The 18,439-nt window shown below is 43.9% G+C and overlaps 1 protein-coding gene across 4 annotated transcripts in view; it reads right to left on the minus strand.

The window, feature by feature from the left end:
* The window catches only part of ABCA2 (ATP binding cassette subfamily A member 2), a 119,199-nt gene that overhangs the window by 5,394 nt on the left and 95,366 nt on the right, over positions 1-18,439 (minus strand). For 3 of the 4 annotated variants that reach the window (XM_056538175.1, XM_056538177.1, XM_056538174.1), the window contains 16 exons: positions 17,190-17,396; positions 14,809-14,911; positions 13,181-13,506; positions 12,861-13,077; positions 12,674-12,779; positions 11,968-12,140; positions 11,716-11,890; positions 9,268-9,383; positions 9,009-9,156; positions 8,799-8,922; positions 6,872-7,004; positions 6,085-6,205; positions 3,793-3,971; positions 3,561-3,702; positions 2,583-2,717; positions 2,340-2,443 (listed from right to left, as the gene is read on the minus strand). In XM_056538175.1, the coding sequence (XP_056394150.1) occupies positions 2,340-2,443; positions 2,583-2,717; positions 3,561-3,702; positions 3,793-3,971; positions 6,085-6,205; positions 6,872-7,004; positions 8,799-8,922; positions 9,009-9,156; positions 9,268-9,383; positions 11,716-11,890; positions 11,968-12,140; positions 12,674-12,779; positions 12,861-13,077; positions 13,181-13,506; positions 14,809-14,911; positions 17,190-17,396 (2,509 nt within the window). The remainder of the gene's footprint in view (positions 1-2,339; positions 2,444-2,582; positions 2,718-3,560; positions 3,703-3,792; positions 3,972-6,084; positions 6,206-6,871; positions 7,005-8,798; positions 8,923-9,008; positions 9,157-9,267; positions 9,384-11,715; positions 11,891-11,967; positions 12,141-12,673; positions 12,780-12,860; positions 13,078-13,180; positions 13,507-14,808; positions 14,912-17,189; positions 17,397-18,439) is intronic. The other variant, XM_056538176.1, reaches the window with a different exon arrangement.

Here is an 18,439-nt window from a genome sequence, read left to right on the forward strand (position 1 = left end):
AAATCCCCATAGAAAACATATGCTGCTCTGGACAGTTACTAAAATGGACAGAGATGTCAGCAGAGAGCACTGTGCTCGTGATGTCAGCAGAGAGCTCTGTGTTCCAAAAAGAAAAGAATTTCCTCTGTAGTATTCAGCAGCTAACAAGTACTGGAAGGATTAAGATTTTTTAATAGAAGTAATTTACAAATCTATTTAACTTTCTGGCACCAGTTGATTTAAAAAAAAAAAAAAAAAAAAAGGTTTTCCACCGGAGTACCCCTTTAATGCTTAGTAAGCCATTACGCTCCAATTCAGCAGAAGGCTGCCACAAGCGGAATTCCGCTCAGAATAATTCCAAGCAGATTATTTTATAGGCTGCATGGATCCTTAAGATCAGTGTTTTCCAAACAGTGTGTCTCCAGCTGTTGCAAAACTACAACTCCCAGCATGCCTGGACAGCCAAACACACACAAATCACAGTTTACAACCTGCTGCAAGGGAAAGAGCTTATTTGTTGCAAAACTACATCTCCCAGCATGCCCGGACAGCCGTTGGCTGGAAAACACGGCCTTAGACTATAAAGCTTTATGGATTGTTCCTCTCGGAATCAGGCAATTCCTAACATGTTGCTGTAGGTGTCAAAGCCGTGTAGTCTGGACTTGCTATATCATTTTTTATTTTTGTACACTGTTGGCGTATCTTTAATTCTTCCTCTGCTGATGACATCATCGTCATTGCTCGGTAATTGTAGGTTCTTTACCATCACTATAATATATATATATAAGTGTATTCTGCGATGAGTAAGGGTTTTGGAGGCGTGAAACGTGTAACTGCTTTTACGGTATTTCAATAAAGTTTTATGGAACTTTTCTCGTCTGGAATTTGCGCTATGTGACCCAGCATTTCCGAGTGTCCTGAACTAGTGACCTAATGACCTGATATGTGAAGCTGCCCATATACATTAGATTATTGTTGGCCACAGCCACTATTTTTGACAAGTTGGTAAACCATATACTGCATTTTACACAATGTAACAAACCTCCTAATGTAATCTCCTTACTACTGGGGTGACACACTGTAACAAACCCCCTCCTCATATCATCTCCTTACTACTGGGGTGACACATTGTAACAAACCTCCTCCTCATGTAATCTCCTTACTACTGGGGTGACACACTGTAACAAACCTCCTCCTCATGTAATCACCTTACTACTGGGGTGATACACTGTAACAAACCTCCTCCGCATGTAATCTCCTTACTACTGGGGTGAGACACTGTAACAAACCTCATCCTCATGTATTCTCCTTACTACTGGGGTGACACACTGTGACAAACCTCCTCCTCATGTAATCTCCTTACTACTGGGGTGACACACTGTAACAAACCTCCTCCTCATGTAATCTCCTTACTACTGGGGTGACACACTGTAACAAACCTCCTCCTCATGTAATCTCCTTACTACTGGGGTGACACACTGTAACAAACCTCCTCCTCATGTAATTACCTTACTACTGGGGTGACACACTGTAACAAACCTCCTCCTCATGTAATCTCCTTACTATTGGGGTGACACACTGTAACAAACCTCCTCCTCATGTAATTACCTTACTACTGAGGTGACACACTGTAACAAACACCCTCCTCATGTAATCACCTTACTACTGGGGTGACACACTGTAACAAACCTCCTCCTCATGTAATCTTCTTACTACTGGGGTGACACACTGTAACAAACCTCCTCCTCATGTAATTACCTTACTACTGGGGTGACACACTGTAACAAACCTCCTCCTCATGTAATCTCCTTACTATTGGGGTGACACACTGTAACAAACCTCCTCCTCATGTAATTACCTTACTACTGAGGTGACACACTGTAACAAACCCCCTCCTCATGTAATCTCCTTACTGCTGGGGTGACACACTGTAACAATCCTCCTCCTCATGTAATCTCCTTACCACTGGGGTGACACACTGTAACAAACCCCCTCCTCATGTAATCTTCTTACTACTGGGGTGACACACTGTAACAAACCCCCTCCTCATGTAATCTCCTTACTACTGGGGTGACACACTGTAACAAACCCCTCCTCATGTAATCTTCTTACTACTGGGGTGACAGTTTTGTGGCTGTCAGGACCTGGAGAAATAACTTTCTTGCGGAGGGCAGAACGGCGCCCCCCCCCCAATTTTGCCTATAGGTGGAGCTGGACCTGGGATCAGACTACACAAGGTTTGTTTGTAGTCTGTTACCATGGAGACACATAGGTCTGCATAAGAACTGTAGAAACTAAACAATAGGAGACTTCTGACAAATTTGCTTCGTCTCTCATTATAAACGGACGCCTGGACATACCTGTGTGATGTCAGCACCAGAGATCGCCCCGTTTTTATTATATCCAGGATTAGGTTCCACAGGAATCGTCGCGCTTTGGGGTCCATACCTGTTGTGGGTTCGTCCTGTAAACAGAATTTCGAAAATATTGGTTAATGCTCATTTCCTATGTCCAATAATGATCTATCATAGTAACATAGTTTGTAAGGTTGTAAAGGCAAGAGTCCATAGAGTTCAATCATGTTTTCCCAATCCAGGTCTCACCAGGAAGATGAAGGAGGGGTATCCAATGAGAGCAATGGCTGTAGACAGCTTCCTCTTGTTGCCCCCACTATACGTTCCGGCCGGTTTGTCGGCATATTGGGTCAGTTCCAGTTTCTCCAATGCCCATTTTACCACCTGGAATGGAAGGAAGAAAAAAAACCAAGAACCATGTGACAAACTCCTCCTTATTAACACTACTATAATTAAAGGGGTACTCTGCCCCTAGACATCTTATTCCCGCTCCGTGACGGATTACGAGCGTCCACAGCCGTCACGCACCCTCCATATATCTCCCATAGACTTTAAAGGGGCACTCCACTGCCCCAGCGTTCAGAACATTTAGTTCCGAACGCTGGCTGCGGGGGTCGTGACGTCTCAGCAACGCCCCTTGTGATGTCACACCACGCCCCCTCAATGCAAGTCTATGGGAGGGGACGTGACGACCGCCACGCACCCTCCCACAGACTCGCATTGAGGATGAGTGGCGTGACGTTACGAGGGGGCATGGCCGTGATGTCACGACCCCCCACAGCCCGCACCCAGCGTTTGGAACTAAATGTTCAAAATGCTTGGGCAGTGGAGTGCCCCTTTAATGGAGCGGGGGGGGGGGGGGCATGCCGACCACGGGCGTCCAAAGCCTAGCACAGCCGCGCATTATAAATATAAATGTTCAGAACGCCGGGGGGCTGGGCCCATCCCCCCAGCGTTCTGAACATTTATATCTCTAACGCTCGGCTGTGCTAGGCTTCGGACGCCTGTGGTGGGCACGCACCCCACATGAATGTCTATGGGAGATATATGGAGGGGGTGTGACGGCTAGGGTCGCTTGAAATCCGGCATGGAGCGGAGCGTGCATGGTTGGACCTCCCGCGATCAGACACTTTTGATAGAGGGTAAGATGTCTAGGGGAGTACCCCTTTCAATTCTACTAATATGGTGCCAAATGTTTGTCCCGGAGATGTTTCGGTTCAGACTCACCCGTTCCTCATCCTTCCACGGAATCCCCCGGAGGCGGGTGTACAGCTCGAGGTGCTCCTGTGCGGTCAGCTCATCGAATAAGGCGTCGAACTGCGGACAGTACCCGATGCTCTGCTGCACCTGGAGGAGCTCCTTCAAGATGCTGCGGCACATGGAGAAAGGATGTTATGGTGAGCGCGTGGATTTACGTGGACATGTTTATCGCCATGTAGAATAATCGTGTTCGTGGTACCTGTGGCCATTGATGAAGGCCTCTCCCCCCGTGGTGCTCTCGTCCCCAGTGAGCATCTTGAAGGTGGTCGTCTTCCCAGCTCCGTTTACTCCAAGAAGGCCGAAGCATTCACCGGGCTGGACGCCGACACAGAGGCGGTCGACTGCCAGGATGCGGCCCATCTTACGGGATTTATACACCTGGAGGAGGATTGTTCTTTTATAACATAACATGGCAGGTTTTACCGCACATCGAACCAATCCTCCCCATATTCAGTTTGGCCCCCCTTGTATGTAGTAGGGTAACTTGCCCTCCGCATATGTGACCTCTGTAGGTAGTTTCCCATTGTAAGTAGGACTCGCCTGTAGGTAGTTTGCCCCCCTGTAGGTAGTTTTCCCCTTGTATGAAGGACCCACTTTAGGTAGCTTGCCCCCTGTAGGCAGTCTGCCCCCTGCATGAAGGACCCCCTGTAGGTAGTCTGTCCCTTGTATGTAGGACCCCCTAAAGGTAGTTTGCCATCTATAGGTAGGACCCCCTTTAGATAATTTCCCCCCTGTATGCAGTTTGCCTCCTGTATGTGAGACCCCCTAGTAGGTAGTTTTCCCCCTGTATGTAGGACCCTCTGTAGGTGGTTTTCCCCCTGTAGGTAGTTTCCCCCGTGTAGTTTCCCCCCTGTATGTAGGACCCCTGTAGGTAGTTTCCCCCCTGTATGTAGGACCCCTGTAGGTAGTTTCCCTCTTGTATGTAGGACCACTGTAGGTAGTTTCCCTCTTGTATGTAGGACCCCTGTAGGTAGTTTCCCTCTTGTATGTAGGACCCCTGTAGGTAGTTTCCCCCCTGTATGTAGGACCACTGTAGGTAGTTTCCCTCTTGTATGTAGGACCCCTGTAGGTAGTTTCCCTCTTGTATGTAGGACCCCTGTAGGTAGTTTCCCTCTTGTATGTAGGACCCCTGTAGGTAGTTTCCCTCTGTATGTAGGACCCCCCTGTAGTTAGTTTTCTCCCTGTATGTAGGACCCCTGTAGGTAGTTTCCCCCCTGTATGTAGGACCCCTGTAGGTAGTTTCCCCCCTGTATGTAGGACCCCTGTAGGTAGTTTCCCCCCTGTATGTAGGACCACTGTAGGTAGTTTCCCCCTGTATGTAGGACCCCCCTGTAGGTAGTTTCCCCCCTGTATGTAGGACCACTGTAGGTAGTTTCCCCCTGTATGTAGGACCCCTGTAGGTAGTTTCCCTCTGTATGTAGGACCCCCCTGTAGGTAGTTTTCTCCCTGTATATAGGACCCCCCGTAGGTAGTTTCCCCCTGTATGTAGGACCCTCGTGTAGGTAGTTTCCTCCTGTATGTTGGACCCCTGTAGGTAGTTTCCCCCCTGTATGCAGTTTGCCTCCTGTATGTAAGACCCCCTAGTAGGTAGTTTGCCCCCTGTACGTAGGACCCTCTGTAGGTGGTTTTCCCCCTGTAGGTAATTTCCCCCTGTATGTTGGACCTCTGTAGGTAGTTTCCCCCTGTATGTAGGACCCCCCTGTAGGTAGTTTCCCCCTGTATGTAGGACCCCCCTGTAGGTAGTTTCCCCCTGTATGTTGGACCCCTGTAGGTAGTTTCCCCCTGTATGTAGGACCCCTGTAGGTAGTTTCCACCTGTATGTTGGACCCCTGTAGGTAGTTTCCCCTGTATGTAGGACCCCTGTAGGTAGTTTCCCCCTGTATGTAGGACCCCCCTGTAGGTAGTTTCCCCCTGTATGTTGGACCCCTGTAGGTAGTTTCCCCCTGTATGTAGGACCCCTGTAGGTAGTTTCCCCCTGTATGTTGGACCCCTGTAGGTAGTTTCCCCCTGTATGTAGGACCCCCCTGTAGGTAGTTTCCCCCTGTATGTTGGACCCCTGTAGGTAGTTTCCCCCTGTATGTAGGACCCCTGTAGGTAGTTTCCCCCTGTATGTTGGACCCCTGTAGGTAGTTTCCCCCTGTATGTTGGACCCCTGTAGGTAGTTTCCCCCTCTATGTAAGATCCCCTGTAGGTAATTTCCCCCTGTATGTAGGACCCCCCTGTAGGTAGTTTCCCCCTATATGTAGGACCCCCCTGTAGGTAGTTTCCCCCTGTATGTAGGATCCCCCTGTAGGTAATTTCCCCCTGTATGTTGGACCCCCCTGCAGGTAGTTTTCCCCTGTATGTAGGACCCCCTGTAGGTAGTTAGGAGCCACTGATTTAGAGACATGCTTTACAGGGAACCCCATGTACAGCTTGTGGCCCCTGGTTGGGGATCACTGGTGTAGGGCCCCATACTGAGCACTATGGCGGCCATATTACGGGACGTTACCTTGGTGAGATTCTCTATCTTTAACATGTCATTATCTGCTCCTCCACGTAACACCCGCTGCCGCTCGTTGGCCACGTCTATGTCATCATCCTCTATGGGTTTAATGGAGATGGGGAGACGCCTAGAGGAGAAAAGAAGAATAAATGAGAGCGACAGGTAAGAAGCCACAAGATGGAGTCATGGATGATGTCCCTACAGTTACATGGCTGATACTGAAATATAGAACATTCTACGAGTCAGTGACTAGTCAGGACAGGACTGTGACTAAGCAGGGTGACATTATTGGGGTGACATTATGGTGACATTATGGTGACATCATTGGGGTGACATTATGGTGACATTATTGGGGTGACATTATGGTGATATTATTGGGGTAACATTATGGTGACATTATGGTGATATTATTGGGGTGACATTATGGTGACATTATGGTGATATTATTGGGGTGACATTATGGTGACATCATTGGGGTGACATTATGGTGACATCATTGGGGTGACATTATTGTGACATCATTGGGGTGACATTATTGTGACATCATTGGGGTGACATTATTGGGGTGACATTATGGTGACATTATTGGGGTGACATAATTGGGGTGACATTATGGTGACATCATTGGGGTGACATTATGGTTACATTATTGTGACATTATTGGGGTGACATTATGGTGACATTATGGTTACATTATTGTGACATTATTGGGGTGACATTATGGTGACATTATGGTGACATTATTGTGACATTATTGGGGTGACATTTTTGGTAATATTACTAGAATACTCACTGTGGTTTGCGGAAGAAGTTATACTGACACATAATAGTGATGAAGAAACCAACAAAACCTTCGATGGTCATGGCCACCAGCCCCCGGGTGACGATATCCCACTCGAATGGAGACTTCATCTTATCAAACTGACCTAAAGTGGGAGGAGACAATGGCGTCCAATATTTACCATAACAGGAGATAACAGAGCTGGAACCTTAATACTTCATGTTTATAGTTGCATTAAATCCATTCCAATAAAAGGCAGCGCAAACAAACAGCATGGAGACCCCCCCTCTATACCTTCCTATATGTAACACTCCCCCTCCAGCTCTATCTGTATACTGCTATCTCTATGGGATGAGGATATACAGTAGTTATACACCTCCCCTCCAGCTCTATCTGTATACTGCTGCTGCTATCTCTATGGGATCAGGATATATAGTAGTTATACACCTCCCCTCCAGCTCTATCTGTATACTGCTGCTATCTCTATGGGATCAGGATATATAGTAGTTATACATCTCCCCTACAGCTCTATCTGTATACTGCTGATATCTCTATGGGATCAGTATATATAGTAGTTATACACCTCCCCTCCAGCTCTATCTGTATACTGCTGATATCTCTATGGGATCAGGATATATACTAGTTATACACCTCCCCTCCAGCTCTATCTGTATACTGCTGCTATCTCTATAGGATCAGTATATATAGTAGTTATACATCTCCCCTACAGCTCTATCTGTATACTGCTGCTATCTCTATGGGATCAGGATATATAGTAGTTATACTCCTCCCCTCCAGCTCTATCTGAATACTGCTGCTATCTCTATGGGATCAATATATATAGTAATTATAAACCTTCCCTCCAGCTCTATCTGTATACTGCTGCTATCTCTATGGGATCAATATATATAGTAGTTATACATCTCCCCTACAGCTCTATCTGTATATTGCTGCTATCTCTATGGTATCAGGATATGTAGTAGTTATACATCTCTCCTCCAGCTCTATCTGTATACTGCTGCTGCTATCTCTATGGGATCAGGATATATAGTAGTTATTCACCTCCCCTGAGGCTGTGTTCACACATTACATTTTTGTTGTAATTTTCCTGAAATTGCTATATTTTACCGCAATCAAATTTTCCTTACGCAAAAACACAGGCAAAATGCAGTAAATATGTTACAAAATAAAAAAAAATGGTTACAAAAACAAACAAAAAAACAAACAGCGTAAACCTAGTCTAAAGAATTCAGGTCACCATAAAAAACACCTTAATTGTGGTTAAAGGAACAAATCCCTTTTGCCACATGGTAAAATTATTCTATGAAATAAGAAAATACATAAAAACTGCAATGATGTGAACTGAGCCCAACCCACTTATGAGCCTCAGCAGTTTAGGAGTCTATCCAGGTGGTTAGATCACCAGGTGAACTTATCATGGGAACTGCAGTGATCAGACTCCCCTCCCCCTGCTAAGTCAGAGGATTTGTGGGAAGTGTAGGCAATATTTGGAAATCATTTCAGTTTGGAAATACAAATCAATATGGTTAAAACCCCATGCCTGCCACAACTGCTAAAACAGGTAAGCAGAAGGCTTACACAAGAACCTCTACATTTTACTCCCACAGTGCTTCATTAAAGGGGTACTTCACTGCCCCAGTGTCCAGAACATTTTATTCCAAAAACTGGTTGTGGGGTCATAAAGTCATGACCACGCCCCTCGTGACGTCACGCCACGTCCCCTCAATGCAAGTCTATGGGAGGGGGCGTGGCGGTGCCACGCCCCCTCCCATAGACTTGCATTGAGGGGGCATGGTGTGATGTCACGAGGGGGCGTGGTCGTGAGTAGAAGGTAGAATATATATACTCATGAGGTTCTCTGAATAACATGGAACCCCTTGCTCATCACTGCAGAGGTTTTGGTGCTTTGTGTTCTCACCTATCTTTGCGTAGTACTCGTTGATATACTCATTGTAGGCCATTTCCATGAGTCCATGTCCAAGGTTGTAGTTGGGGAAGATGAGGAAGCAGCTCTTCAGGTAACTGTTCACCAACTTCAGGTCCTGGAAGGACAAAGGACAAAGATACGGTGACATGTGACCGCGGCGATACCGGTGACACCACCAGTCCGGTCCTCTCTGCCACCCACCTTATCATGTTCAAACAACTGCAGCAGGAACGTGGCCACCGTGGCGGTAATACCAATGAACAGATTGATGACGATGAGGAAGACGTAGGCCGTACTGGGAACCTCGAACCAGAAGGAGGCCGGATACATGATGGGGGTGATGGACCAGCTGGAACATACAAGAATTACCGCACAAATATAGTCAGGTGTGAACACGAACTACATAGGGGTTAAAGATGTATACGAAAGACCCTATAAATGTCCACACATCAGAACTTACCCATAGAGTAAGAAGAGGGAGAGGACGGCGGGGAAGTTGGTGGGAGACGTGTAAGCGGGAAGATCAAAGACAAAGAGGATAATAATACAACAAGTGGCCGGGACCAGGTAATTCAGCTGGAGGAAGAAAAAGTACAATAAAATCTTACATCATCATGTCCATAGGAGCGGTATTATAGTACGGTAGTTATATTCTCGTATATAGGAGCAGTATTATAGTAGTTATATTCTTGTATATAGGAGCAGTATTATAGTAGTTATATTCTTGTATATAGGAGCAGTATTATAGTAGTTATATTCTTGTATATAGGAGCAGTATTATAGTAGTTATATTCTTGTATATAGGAGGCAGTATTATAGTAGTTATATTCTTGTATATAGGAGGCAGTATTATAGTAGTTATATTCTTGTATATAGGAGGCAGTATTATAGTAGTTATATTCTTGTATATAGGAGCAGTATTATAGTAGTTATATTCTTGTATATAGGAGCAGTATTATAGTAGTTATATTCTTGTATATAGGAGCAGTATTATAGTAGTTATATTCTTGTATATAGGAGCAGTATTATAGTAGATATATTCTTGTATATAGGAGAAGTATTATAGTAGTTATATTCTTGTATATAGGAGCAGTATTATAGTAGTTATATTCTTGTATATAGGAGCAGTATTATAGTAGATATATTCTTGTATATAGGAGCAGTATTATAGTAGTTATATTCTTGTATATAGGAGCAGTATTATAGTAGTTATATTCTTGTATATAGGAGCAGTATTATAGTAGATATATTCTTGTATATAGGAGCAGTATTATAGTAGATATATTCTTGTATATAGGAGCAGTATTATAGGAGTTATATTCTTGTATATAGGAGCAGTATTATAGTAGTTATATTCTTGTATATAGGAGGTAGTATTATAGTAGTTATATTCTTGTATATAGGAGCAGTATTATAGTAGTTATATTCTTGTATATAGGAGGCAGTATTATAGTAGTTATATTCTTGTATATAGGAGCAGTATTATAGTAGATATATTCTTGTATATAGGAGCAGTATTATAGTAGTTATATTCTTGTATATAGGAGCAGTATTATAGTAGTTATATTCTTGTATATAGGAGCAGTATTATAGTAGTTATATTCTTGTATATAGGAGCAGTATTATAGTGGTTATATTCTTGTATATAGGAGCAGTATTATAGTAGTTATATTCTTGTATATAGGATGCAGTATTATAGTAGTTATATTCTTGTATATAGGAGCAGTATTATAGTAGTTATATTCTTGTATATAGGAGCAGTATTATAGTAGTAATATTCTTGTATATAGGGGGCAGTATTATAGTAGTTATATTCTTGTATATAGGAGCAATATTATAGTAGTTATATTCTTGTATATAGGAGGCAGTATTATAGTAGTTATATTCTTGTATATAGGAGCAGTATTATAGTAGATATATTCTTGTATATAGGAGCAGTATTATAGTAGTTATATTCTTGTATATAGGAGCAGTATTATAGTAGATATATTCTTGTATATAGGAGCAGTATTATAGTAGATATATTCTTGTATATAGGAGCAGTATTATAGGAGTTATATTCTTGTATATAGGAGCAGTATTATAGTAGTTATATTCTTGTATATTGGAGCAGTATTATAGTAGTTATATTCTTGTATATAGGGGGCAGTATTAGAGTAGTTATATTCTTGTATATAGGGGGCAGTATTATAGTAGTAATATTCTTGTATATAGGAGCAGTATTATAGTAGATATATTCTTGTATATAGGAGCAGTATTATAGTAGTTATATTCTTGTATATAGGAGCAGTATTATAGTAGTAATATTCTTGTATATAGGAGCAGTATTATAGTAGTTATATTATATATAGGAGCAGTATTATAGTAGTTATATTCTTGTATATAGGAGCAGTATTATAGTAGTTATATTCTTGTATATAGGAGCAGTATTATAATAGTTATATTCTTGTATATAGGGAGCAGTATTATAGTAGTTATATTCTTGTATATAGGAGCAGTATTATAGTAGTTATATTCCTGTATATAGGAGCAGTATTATAGTAGTTATATTCTTGTATATAGGAGGCAGTATTATAGTAGTTATATTCTTGTATATAGGAGGCAGTATTATAGTAGTTATATTCTTGTATATAGGAGCAGTATTATAGTAGATATATTCTTGTATATAGGAGCAGTATTATAGTAGTTATATTCTTGTATATAGGAGGCAGTATTAGAGTAGTTATATTCTTGTATATAGGGGGCAGTATTATAGTAGTAATATTCTTGTATATAGGAGCAGTATTATAGTAGATATATTCTTGTATATAGGAGCAGTATTATAGTAGTTATATTCTTGTATATAGGAGCAGTATTATAGTGGTTATATTATATTGTACATAGGAGGCTTAGGCTAACCTCGACTTACCATGTCCCAAACATAGTTGGCCAACCAGTAGATCACAGGATTGCAGCCGCTGACAAACTGCAGATGCTTGGCTTTTGTGGATTTCTCTGCAACGAGGAACACAACAAAACTCGCAGGAACAAAGGACATCGCCACGATGATGAAGATCGCGATCACCACATCTGTACCTTGTAACCTAATGTGGACAAAAAGAACATGTGAGTGGATAGGAAGACAGGAACACAATCATCCCAACGGGTTATATTTACATACAGATAGTCCAAGGATAGACTGGCGCTGGTCTTGTTCATCGGATGATTGGTAACTGTGATCCCATAAGCGGCTCGGTTTCCTTTGGACGCTGGTAGGTTGGCCCTCAGGATTGCATTATTCAGTGCATTGAGATACGTGGGCATGCTGTGGTATCCTTTATTGTTGTAAAATGCCTAAAACAAGGAATAATATGTCAGATCTACTAGATTAGTGTTTCCCAACCAGGGTGCAAAACTACAACTCCCAGCATGCCCGGACAACCTTTAACTGATAATACTACCGGGGCATAACTGGAATTCATAGGGCCTCATAGCAATGAGCCTATCCCCTAATGACCCAAAACTAAAGCAGCAGCAGCATAGTAGTAGTAGTAATAACTAAAAGTAAGGATAATCAGATAAGGTAAGGATAATCAGATATATTAGGGCAGTGTTTCCCAACCACTGTGCCTCCAGCTGATGCAACACCACAACTCCCAGCATGTCCGGACAGCTTTTGGCTGTCTGGGCATACTGGGAGTTGTAGTTTTGCAACATCTGGAAGCACCTTGGTTAGGAAACACTGCCCTAATATATCTTGACCAATAAGACTACATCAGGGGCCTAACTGGAATTCATAGGGCCCTATATCAAAGGGCCCCATCCCCTAATGACATGAAACTAAAACAGAAGCAGCATAGTAGTAGTAAAAACTGAAATAAGCCAACCTGTGCCGTGTGTCTAACTGCAATCTTCCGCAACATAGGGGGTGCCTTCGTCCCAAAGGATGCTGGAATAGATTTTTGCACATTTCCGAATGTCACTGCCCCGTACCTACATTTAAGACAATTGTAAGATCCCTATAAGGCGCTTTTAATGGAAAGGAAGAGATAATATGGATGTGCTGTGACTCACCTGTGTAGTCTGAACCGATCTGAGGTATATAGCAGATATTCACTGACATTCCGCCCACTGATGTCCACCATGATGTCCCCAGTGACAACCTTCATCTGTGGGGGGTGACCACCAACCCCACTGGGACACGAGAAGCCCGTTCCTTGCATGGAGCAGGTACACCTGACGGGCTCGTGGATACGGCGGGGCAGAGAAGGGGTGGTGGTGAGGTCTTCTGCTGGACCAAAAACAAAAACATCCTCTTGGAGATGTTCGTAGAACTGGAAACCTTTAGATCTAGTAAGTATTACTACATGATACCAATATATGTATATCTTTACCGGGTACAGAAGGTGGTAGATAAGTAGTGGCATTCCATAGACGGGCCAGGTCCTCCTCTGTCGGGTACTCCGATGGGGCCGGAGAGGGCGGCGGTGGCACAAAGTTGGAGAGTGGTAGCCCCTGGGTAAAAGAGTCCACGCACATGGCATCGAAGTACTGGGCCGCCAGCATCTTGGACTCATTGCTGTTTAGATTGAGGGACTGCACCAGCTGATCCAATGTACTGTTAAATGCTGTCTTTAGTACACAGGTAGCCCCGATACCAGACGGTAGGTAGAACGTGTTCACAAGCATCTGAGGGCTGGCGTCTGGGGACAGCTTCAGCCTAGAACAATAGTCGACGTGCTAGTCACACACAGCTTTATATTCTGAACATAAGCCGACAATAGGAGGTAAGTTCACATTGGGCAAGTCCTGGCATCTGACTGTTCCCTTATTAACGCTATTGGCAGGAGGAAAATAAATCCAGCACTATTTCTAAATTATCATAATAAACAATATAGACAACCCATCATGATAATATGTGTCTGTATTTGGATCTACTATATATATATATATATATATATATATATATATATATATATACACACACACTGCTTATGTGTTATACAGATATATGGGCATACTGCTATTTGCAATACAAAGGAGTCAGGTCCTAGCAAACTAGCAAGCCAGTGGCTGGTTGAGTGATTTGTGCATTTCTCCCACTATAGACAAATATTCAACTAAAGTATTAAAGGGGTATCCCACTATCAGAGAATTGTTTTTAAGTAAGACTATCAGCCAAAGACATATAACTTACTAATGTGGTGTTATCATTAATTGCACTGACTCCATTCAGTGTGCTTTTGCTTGATTACCCCATGACAGAAAGTTGTGTAGTCCTTTCATTGTCAGTGTGGTGTTGTCTCAGCAGCTGCCCAGCTCCTCACTCTCTCCAGGCAGGAAGTTGTATAGTGCTTTCATTGTCAGTGTGGTGTTGTCACCAGCCCACTGGCTTCTCCCTCTCTTCTGACAGGAAGTTGTGTAGTCCTCTCATTGTCAGTGTGGTGTTGTCTCAGCTGCTGCCCAGCTCCTCCCTCTCTCCAGGCAGGAAGTTGTGTAGTCCTTATTGTCAGAGTGGTGGTGTCTCAGCAGCTCCCTGACTCCTCCCACTCTCGACAATGAATCAGTCTCTGCTGTCTCAGGAGGCATGGCTGAATCTTGTTTCTGAGCCTTAGCCCCACCCTCTAAGTGATGTCACTACCTCTGAGCAGCCTCTACAGCTACATTACAATCTCCCTGTCATAAACACACATGCATATATATCTTTATTGGGACATTTAGAGAAGAATGAAGTGTAGTTACAGCATGCTGCCTTGTAATGAACCATGCCACAGGCAGAGGAGCAGACAGGGAATGGTTACAGCAGGTTTTGCAGCCTCACTGATTGTGTGATAATCTGCTGTGAAATGAGATGTTCTGCAATAGCTCTGGACGAGGAACTGGCCGGAGTGCAGTCTATCCAGTGCATCTCTTAGTACTATAGGTTTTCATCGTCAGGAGAGGTTTAGGGCCCTGCATGATTTTATTATGCATGGGCACTGCATAATTTTATTTTTAGCATTGTACCCAGCGTGCGGCTCACCTGTAGTCCGGCTGCTCTTCATTAGCGTACGGTACAAAGTTCCCCTTAGGCTGAGTATAGTTGTGATACTGGGATGGGGATAATATCAGTGGCGGGAGATCACCTGACGGAAAAATACAATAGTTAGCAGAAATCCTGCAGACGAAAAATATGAAGTCATGAATAATGCAGCTGCAGAGATAAAGCCGCCTGTCCTCACAACACACAGGAATGGATGAACCTATAACTGTGGTGTCCCGCAGCGGAGTCACCTTTGGCTTTTCTGAACACGGTTCGGGTGGTCATTGCCTCTTAAAGGGATACTCCCGTGCCCCAGCCTTCTGAACATCTGGTTCAGCCGTGGTTACGACGTCATGGCCACGCCCCCTCTATTAATATCTATGGGAGGGGGCGTCACGGTCACCACGCCCCCTCCAATAGATATCACGAGGGGGCGGGGCCATGACGTTGTGGACTCTGACACTGCTCCAAGCCTTCTGAACTGGATGTTCAGAAGGCTGGGGTATGACAGTATCCCTTTAAAGTTCTCCTGCTGTATCTCAGGTTTATATATCTTAAAATGAATTTCCATGTAAGGGTGCGTTCACACATTCGCAGATTTGATGCGCAGGATTTTCTGCTGCAGATTTCAATGTAAACTAAATGACTAAGCACAACTTCTAATCGGCAGTTACAAATCCTGCGCAGGATCCTGTATGTGTGAACGTACCCTAAAAGTGTTTTACTATATTCTTATAGGTTTTCAGCATGCCCTGAGCCTGACGTAAGCATAAGGGGTTAACTGTCTTATCTTCACTGTGAAAAGCTGGTATGATGTCACATGTCACATTTTAGGGGCCAAGGGTTGTCTTGTCTCCACCACAGTCCCCAGGGCCTAGCTAGGGTAGAATGGTTGTCATTTATTCAGCTTTCACACCTTTAGGCCTAAAGGTGTGAAGAATCCGGCTGGTGCTAGGACCGCTCGGAAATGTGCCGTCTCATAGACAGCAATGCATGTCTGAGCAAAATGCATTTCTTTTTGCGGACGCCGGAATCGGGATTTCGCTGTGGAAATTCCACCATGTGAACAATGCAGCAAAATCACATTGAATTCAATGGGACTGTGCTGCAGCGGAATGTCCTTGTGGAATAGTCCTGTGGAATTCCGCAAAGACATTATGCTGTGTGAATATGGCCTTAGATGGAGTTTGGGCAAAGACACAACATTTTAGTACAAGAAAACATTTCTTCTACCTGTCCCACTACAGGGGTAATACCATCACAAGTGGATGCTTTAGGGACAACAGCAAAGCTGACAGGCCCTCTAGCAAAGGAAGGACTAGGCTAAGGTATACTCAGGGCTCGCCTGTCCAAGTGACAGACTAACATCTGGAGACACCCAAAGTTAAAGGGGTACTCTGGTGGAAAAAAATGTTTTCATCATCAACTGGCTCCAGAAAGTTATACAGATTTGTAAATTACTTTTATTTAAAAAATCTTAATCCTTCCAGTACTTATCAGCTGCTGTATGCTCCACAGGAAGTTCTTTTCTTTTTTAATGTATTTTCTGTCTGACAACAGTGCTCTCGCTGACACCTCTGTCCATGTCAGGAACTGTCCAAAGTAGGAGCAAATCCCCATAGCAAACAAAAAAAAAAACACAACTTCCTCTGTAGTATACAGCAGCTGATAAGCACTGGAAGGATTAAGATTTTTAAATAGAAGCGATTTACAAATGTGTTTAACTTTCTGGCCCCAATTGATTTACATTTTTTTTCCCCACCAGAGTACCCCTTTAATGACATCTCAGAGCAACCTAAGGAAACTTAAAGGGGTACTCCACCGCTAGACATCCTATCCCCTATCCAAAGGAATCCACCCCCGTGTGATGTCACGCCCCATCCCCTCAATGCAAGTCTATGGGAGGGGGCGTGACGGCTGTCACGCCCCCTCCCATAGACTTGCATTGAGGGGACGGGGTTTGACGTCACACGGGGGCGGAGTCGTGAGGTCACGGACTTCCGTTCCGGTGGTCGGGACCCAGACCCTCCAGCGCTTCCGGAGCAGAAACAGGTGGGTGCCGCATGTTATATTGCGGGGGTCCCCAGCGGCGGGACCCCCGTGATAAGATGTCTAGGGGTGGAGTACCCCTTTAAGTATGGAAAGGGATCTTTGCAAGTTTACCTTTAACCCTGAAGTAAGCCTGATTAAATCGGACTACAGATAGTACATAGTCAAGTCAAGTCTCAAATCGTAGTCTAAAATCTGTCTAAAGTGTCAAGTCTCAGCCTGCAGGGTAGAACAGGCCAGAACCGCAGCACATCTCTTAAGTAGGCTAAGCAGACCCAGCAATATACAGTAGAACTAGTACTAAACTACAACAACACAGAACCGGCACTTACCAATCTCCGGCACAGACAACGCAACGGTCATGGCGACGCATACAAAGAATGCGGGGAGCAGGATCTGGGAGAATAGGGCTTTGGTGTTCCTTTTAGCACAATGGAAACGTTTCACAATCAGCCCGTGGAATTGCCGCAACTTCAACCAGGACCCTTCCAGCTTGTGGCTGCCTTGGCCGTCCATGATCTGCTCCTCTTCCTCCGGATCTGCGAGAAAAGACAGGACACTCACTAAACTGACAAAGTAAACTATGGCTTTTTTATACAGAGTTGGACGTATTGCTGCATTCATTGATGATCCAGTGTGGGGCCACCTTGGTACCCTGTGGGGTATTTTCCTTGGATGCTCCCACCCCATAGCAGAAGCCATGTTGTCTGTAGGTTGCACAGACACAGCAACTTTACTTTAGGAATCGACCTTATGTAAGATAATCTAAGGCGTACATGTATGTCATGGCAGTATGAGAATAGTAAAATGTCGGGATATTGCAATACCTAAGTATTGCAGTGCACTGTATATGCCAGTGTTTCCCAACCAGAGTACATTGTACCTTATTTTAGGGAAAATAATGTCCTTTTGCTATCTAGTGCTGCTATGCGGGTTCTCTGACTATCCCTTCAGTTATTACTACTACTACTATGCTGCTGCTGTTTTAGTTAAGGGTCATTGGGAGATGGGTTCTGGCCCTTTGCTATGGGGCCCTATGAATTCCAGTTAGGCTCCTGATGTAGTCTCATCTGTCAGGATACATTAGGGCAGTGTTTCCTAATCAGGGTGCATCCAGCTGTTGCAAGACTACAACTCCAAGCATAACTTATTACTACTACTATGCTGCTGCTGTTTTAGTTTCTGGCCATTGGGTTGATTGGGCCCGGCCTTTTGCTATAGGGCACTATGAATTCCAGATAGATTCCTGAAGAAGTCTCATTGGTCAAGATGCATTAGGAAAGTGGTTTTTAACCAGGGTGCCTCCAGCTGTTGCAAAATTACAACTCCCAACATGCTTGGCATTCCGGACATGTTGGGAGTTGTAGTTTTGCAACAACTGGTGGTCCACAGTTTGGAGACAACTGACCTATACCCCAGTGTTTACAAACCAGAGTGTCTTCAGCTGTTGCAAAACTACAACTCCCAGCATGCCTGGACAGCTGAAGGCTGTCTGGGAATGCTGGGAGTTGTAGTTTAGCAAAAAAAATAAGCTCTTCCGCTTGCAGTAGGTTGAAAACTGTGATTTGTCTGCAATATGCTT

This window comes from Hyla sarda, chromosome 9, assembly GCF_029499605.1.
Source record: "Hyla sarda isolate aHylSar1 chromosome 9, aHylSar1.hap1, whole genome shotgun sequence".
NCBI classification, from domain to species: domain Eukaryota; kingdom Metazoa; phylum Chordata; class Amphibia; order Anura; family Hylidae; genus Hyla; species Hyla sarda.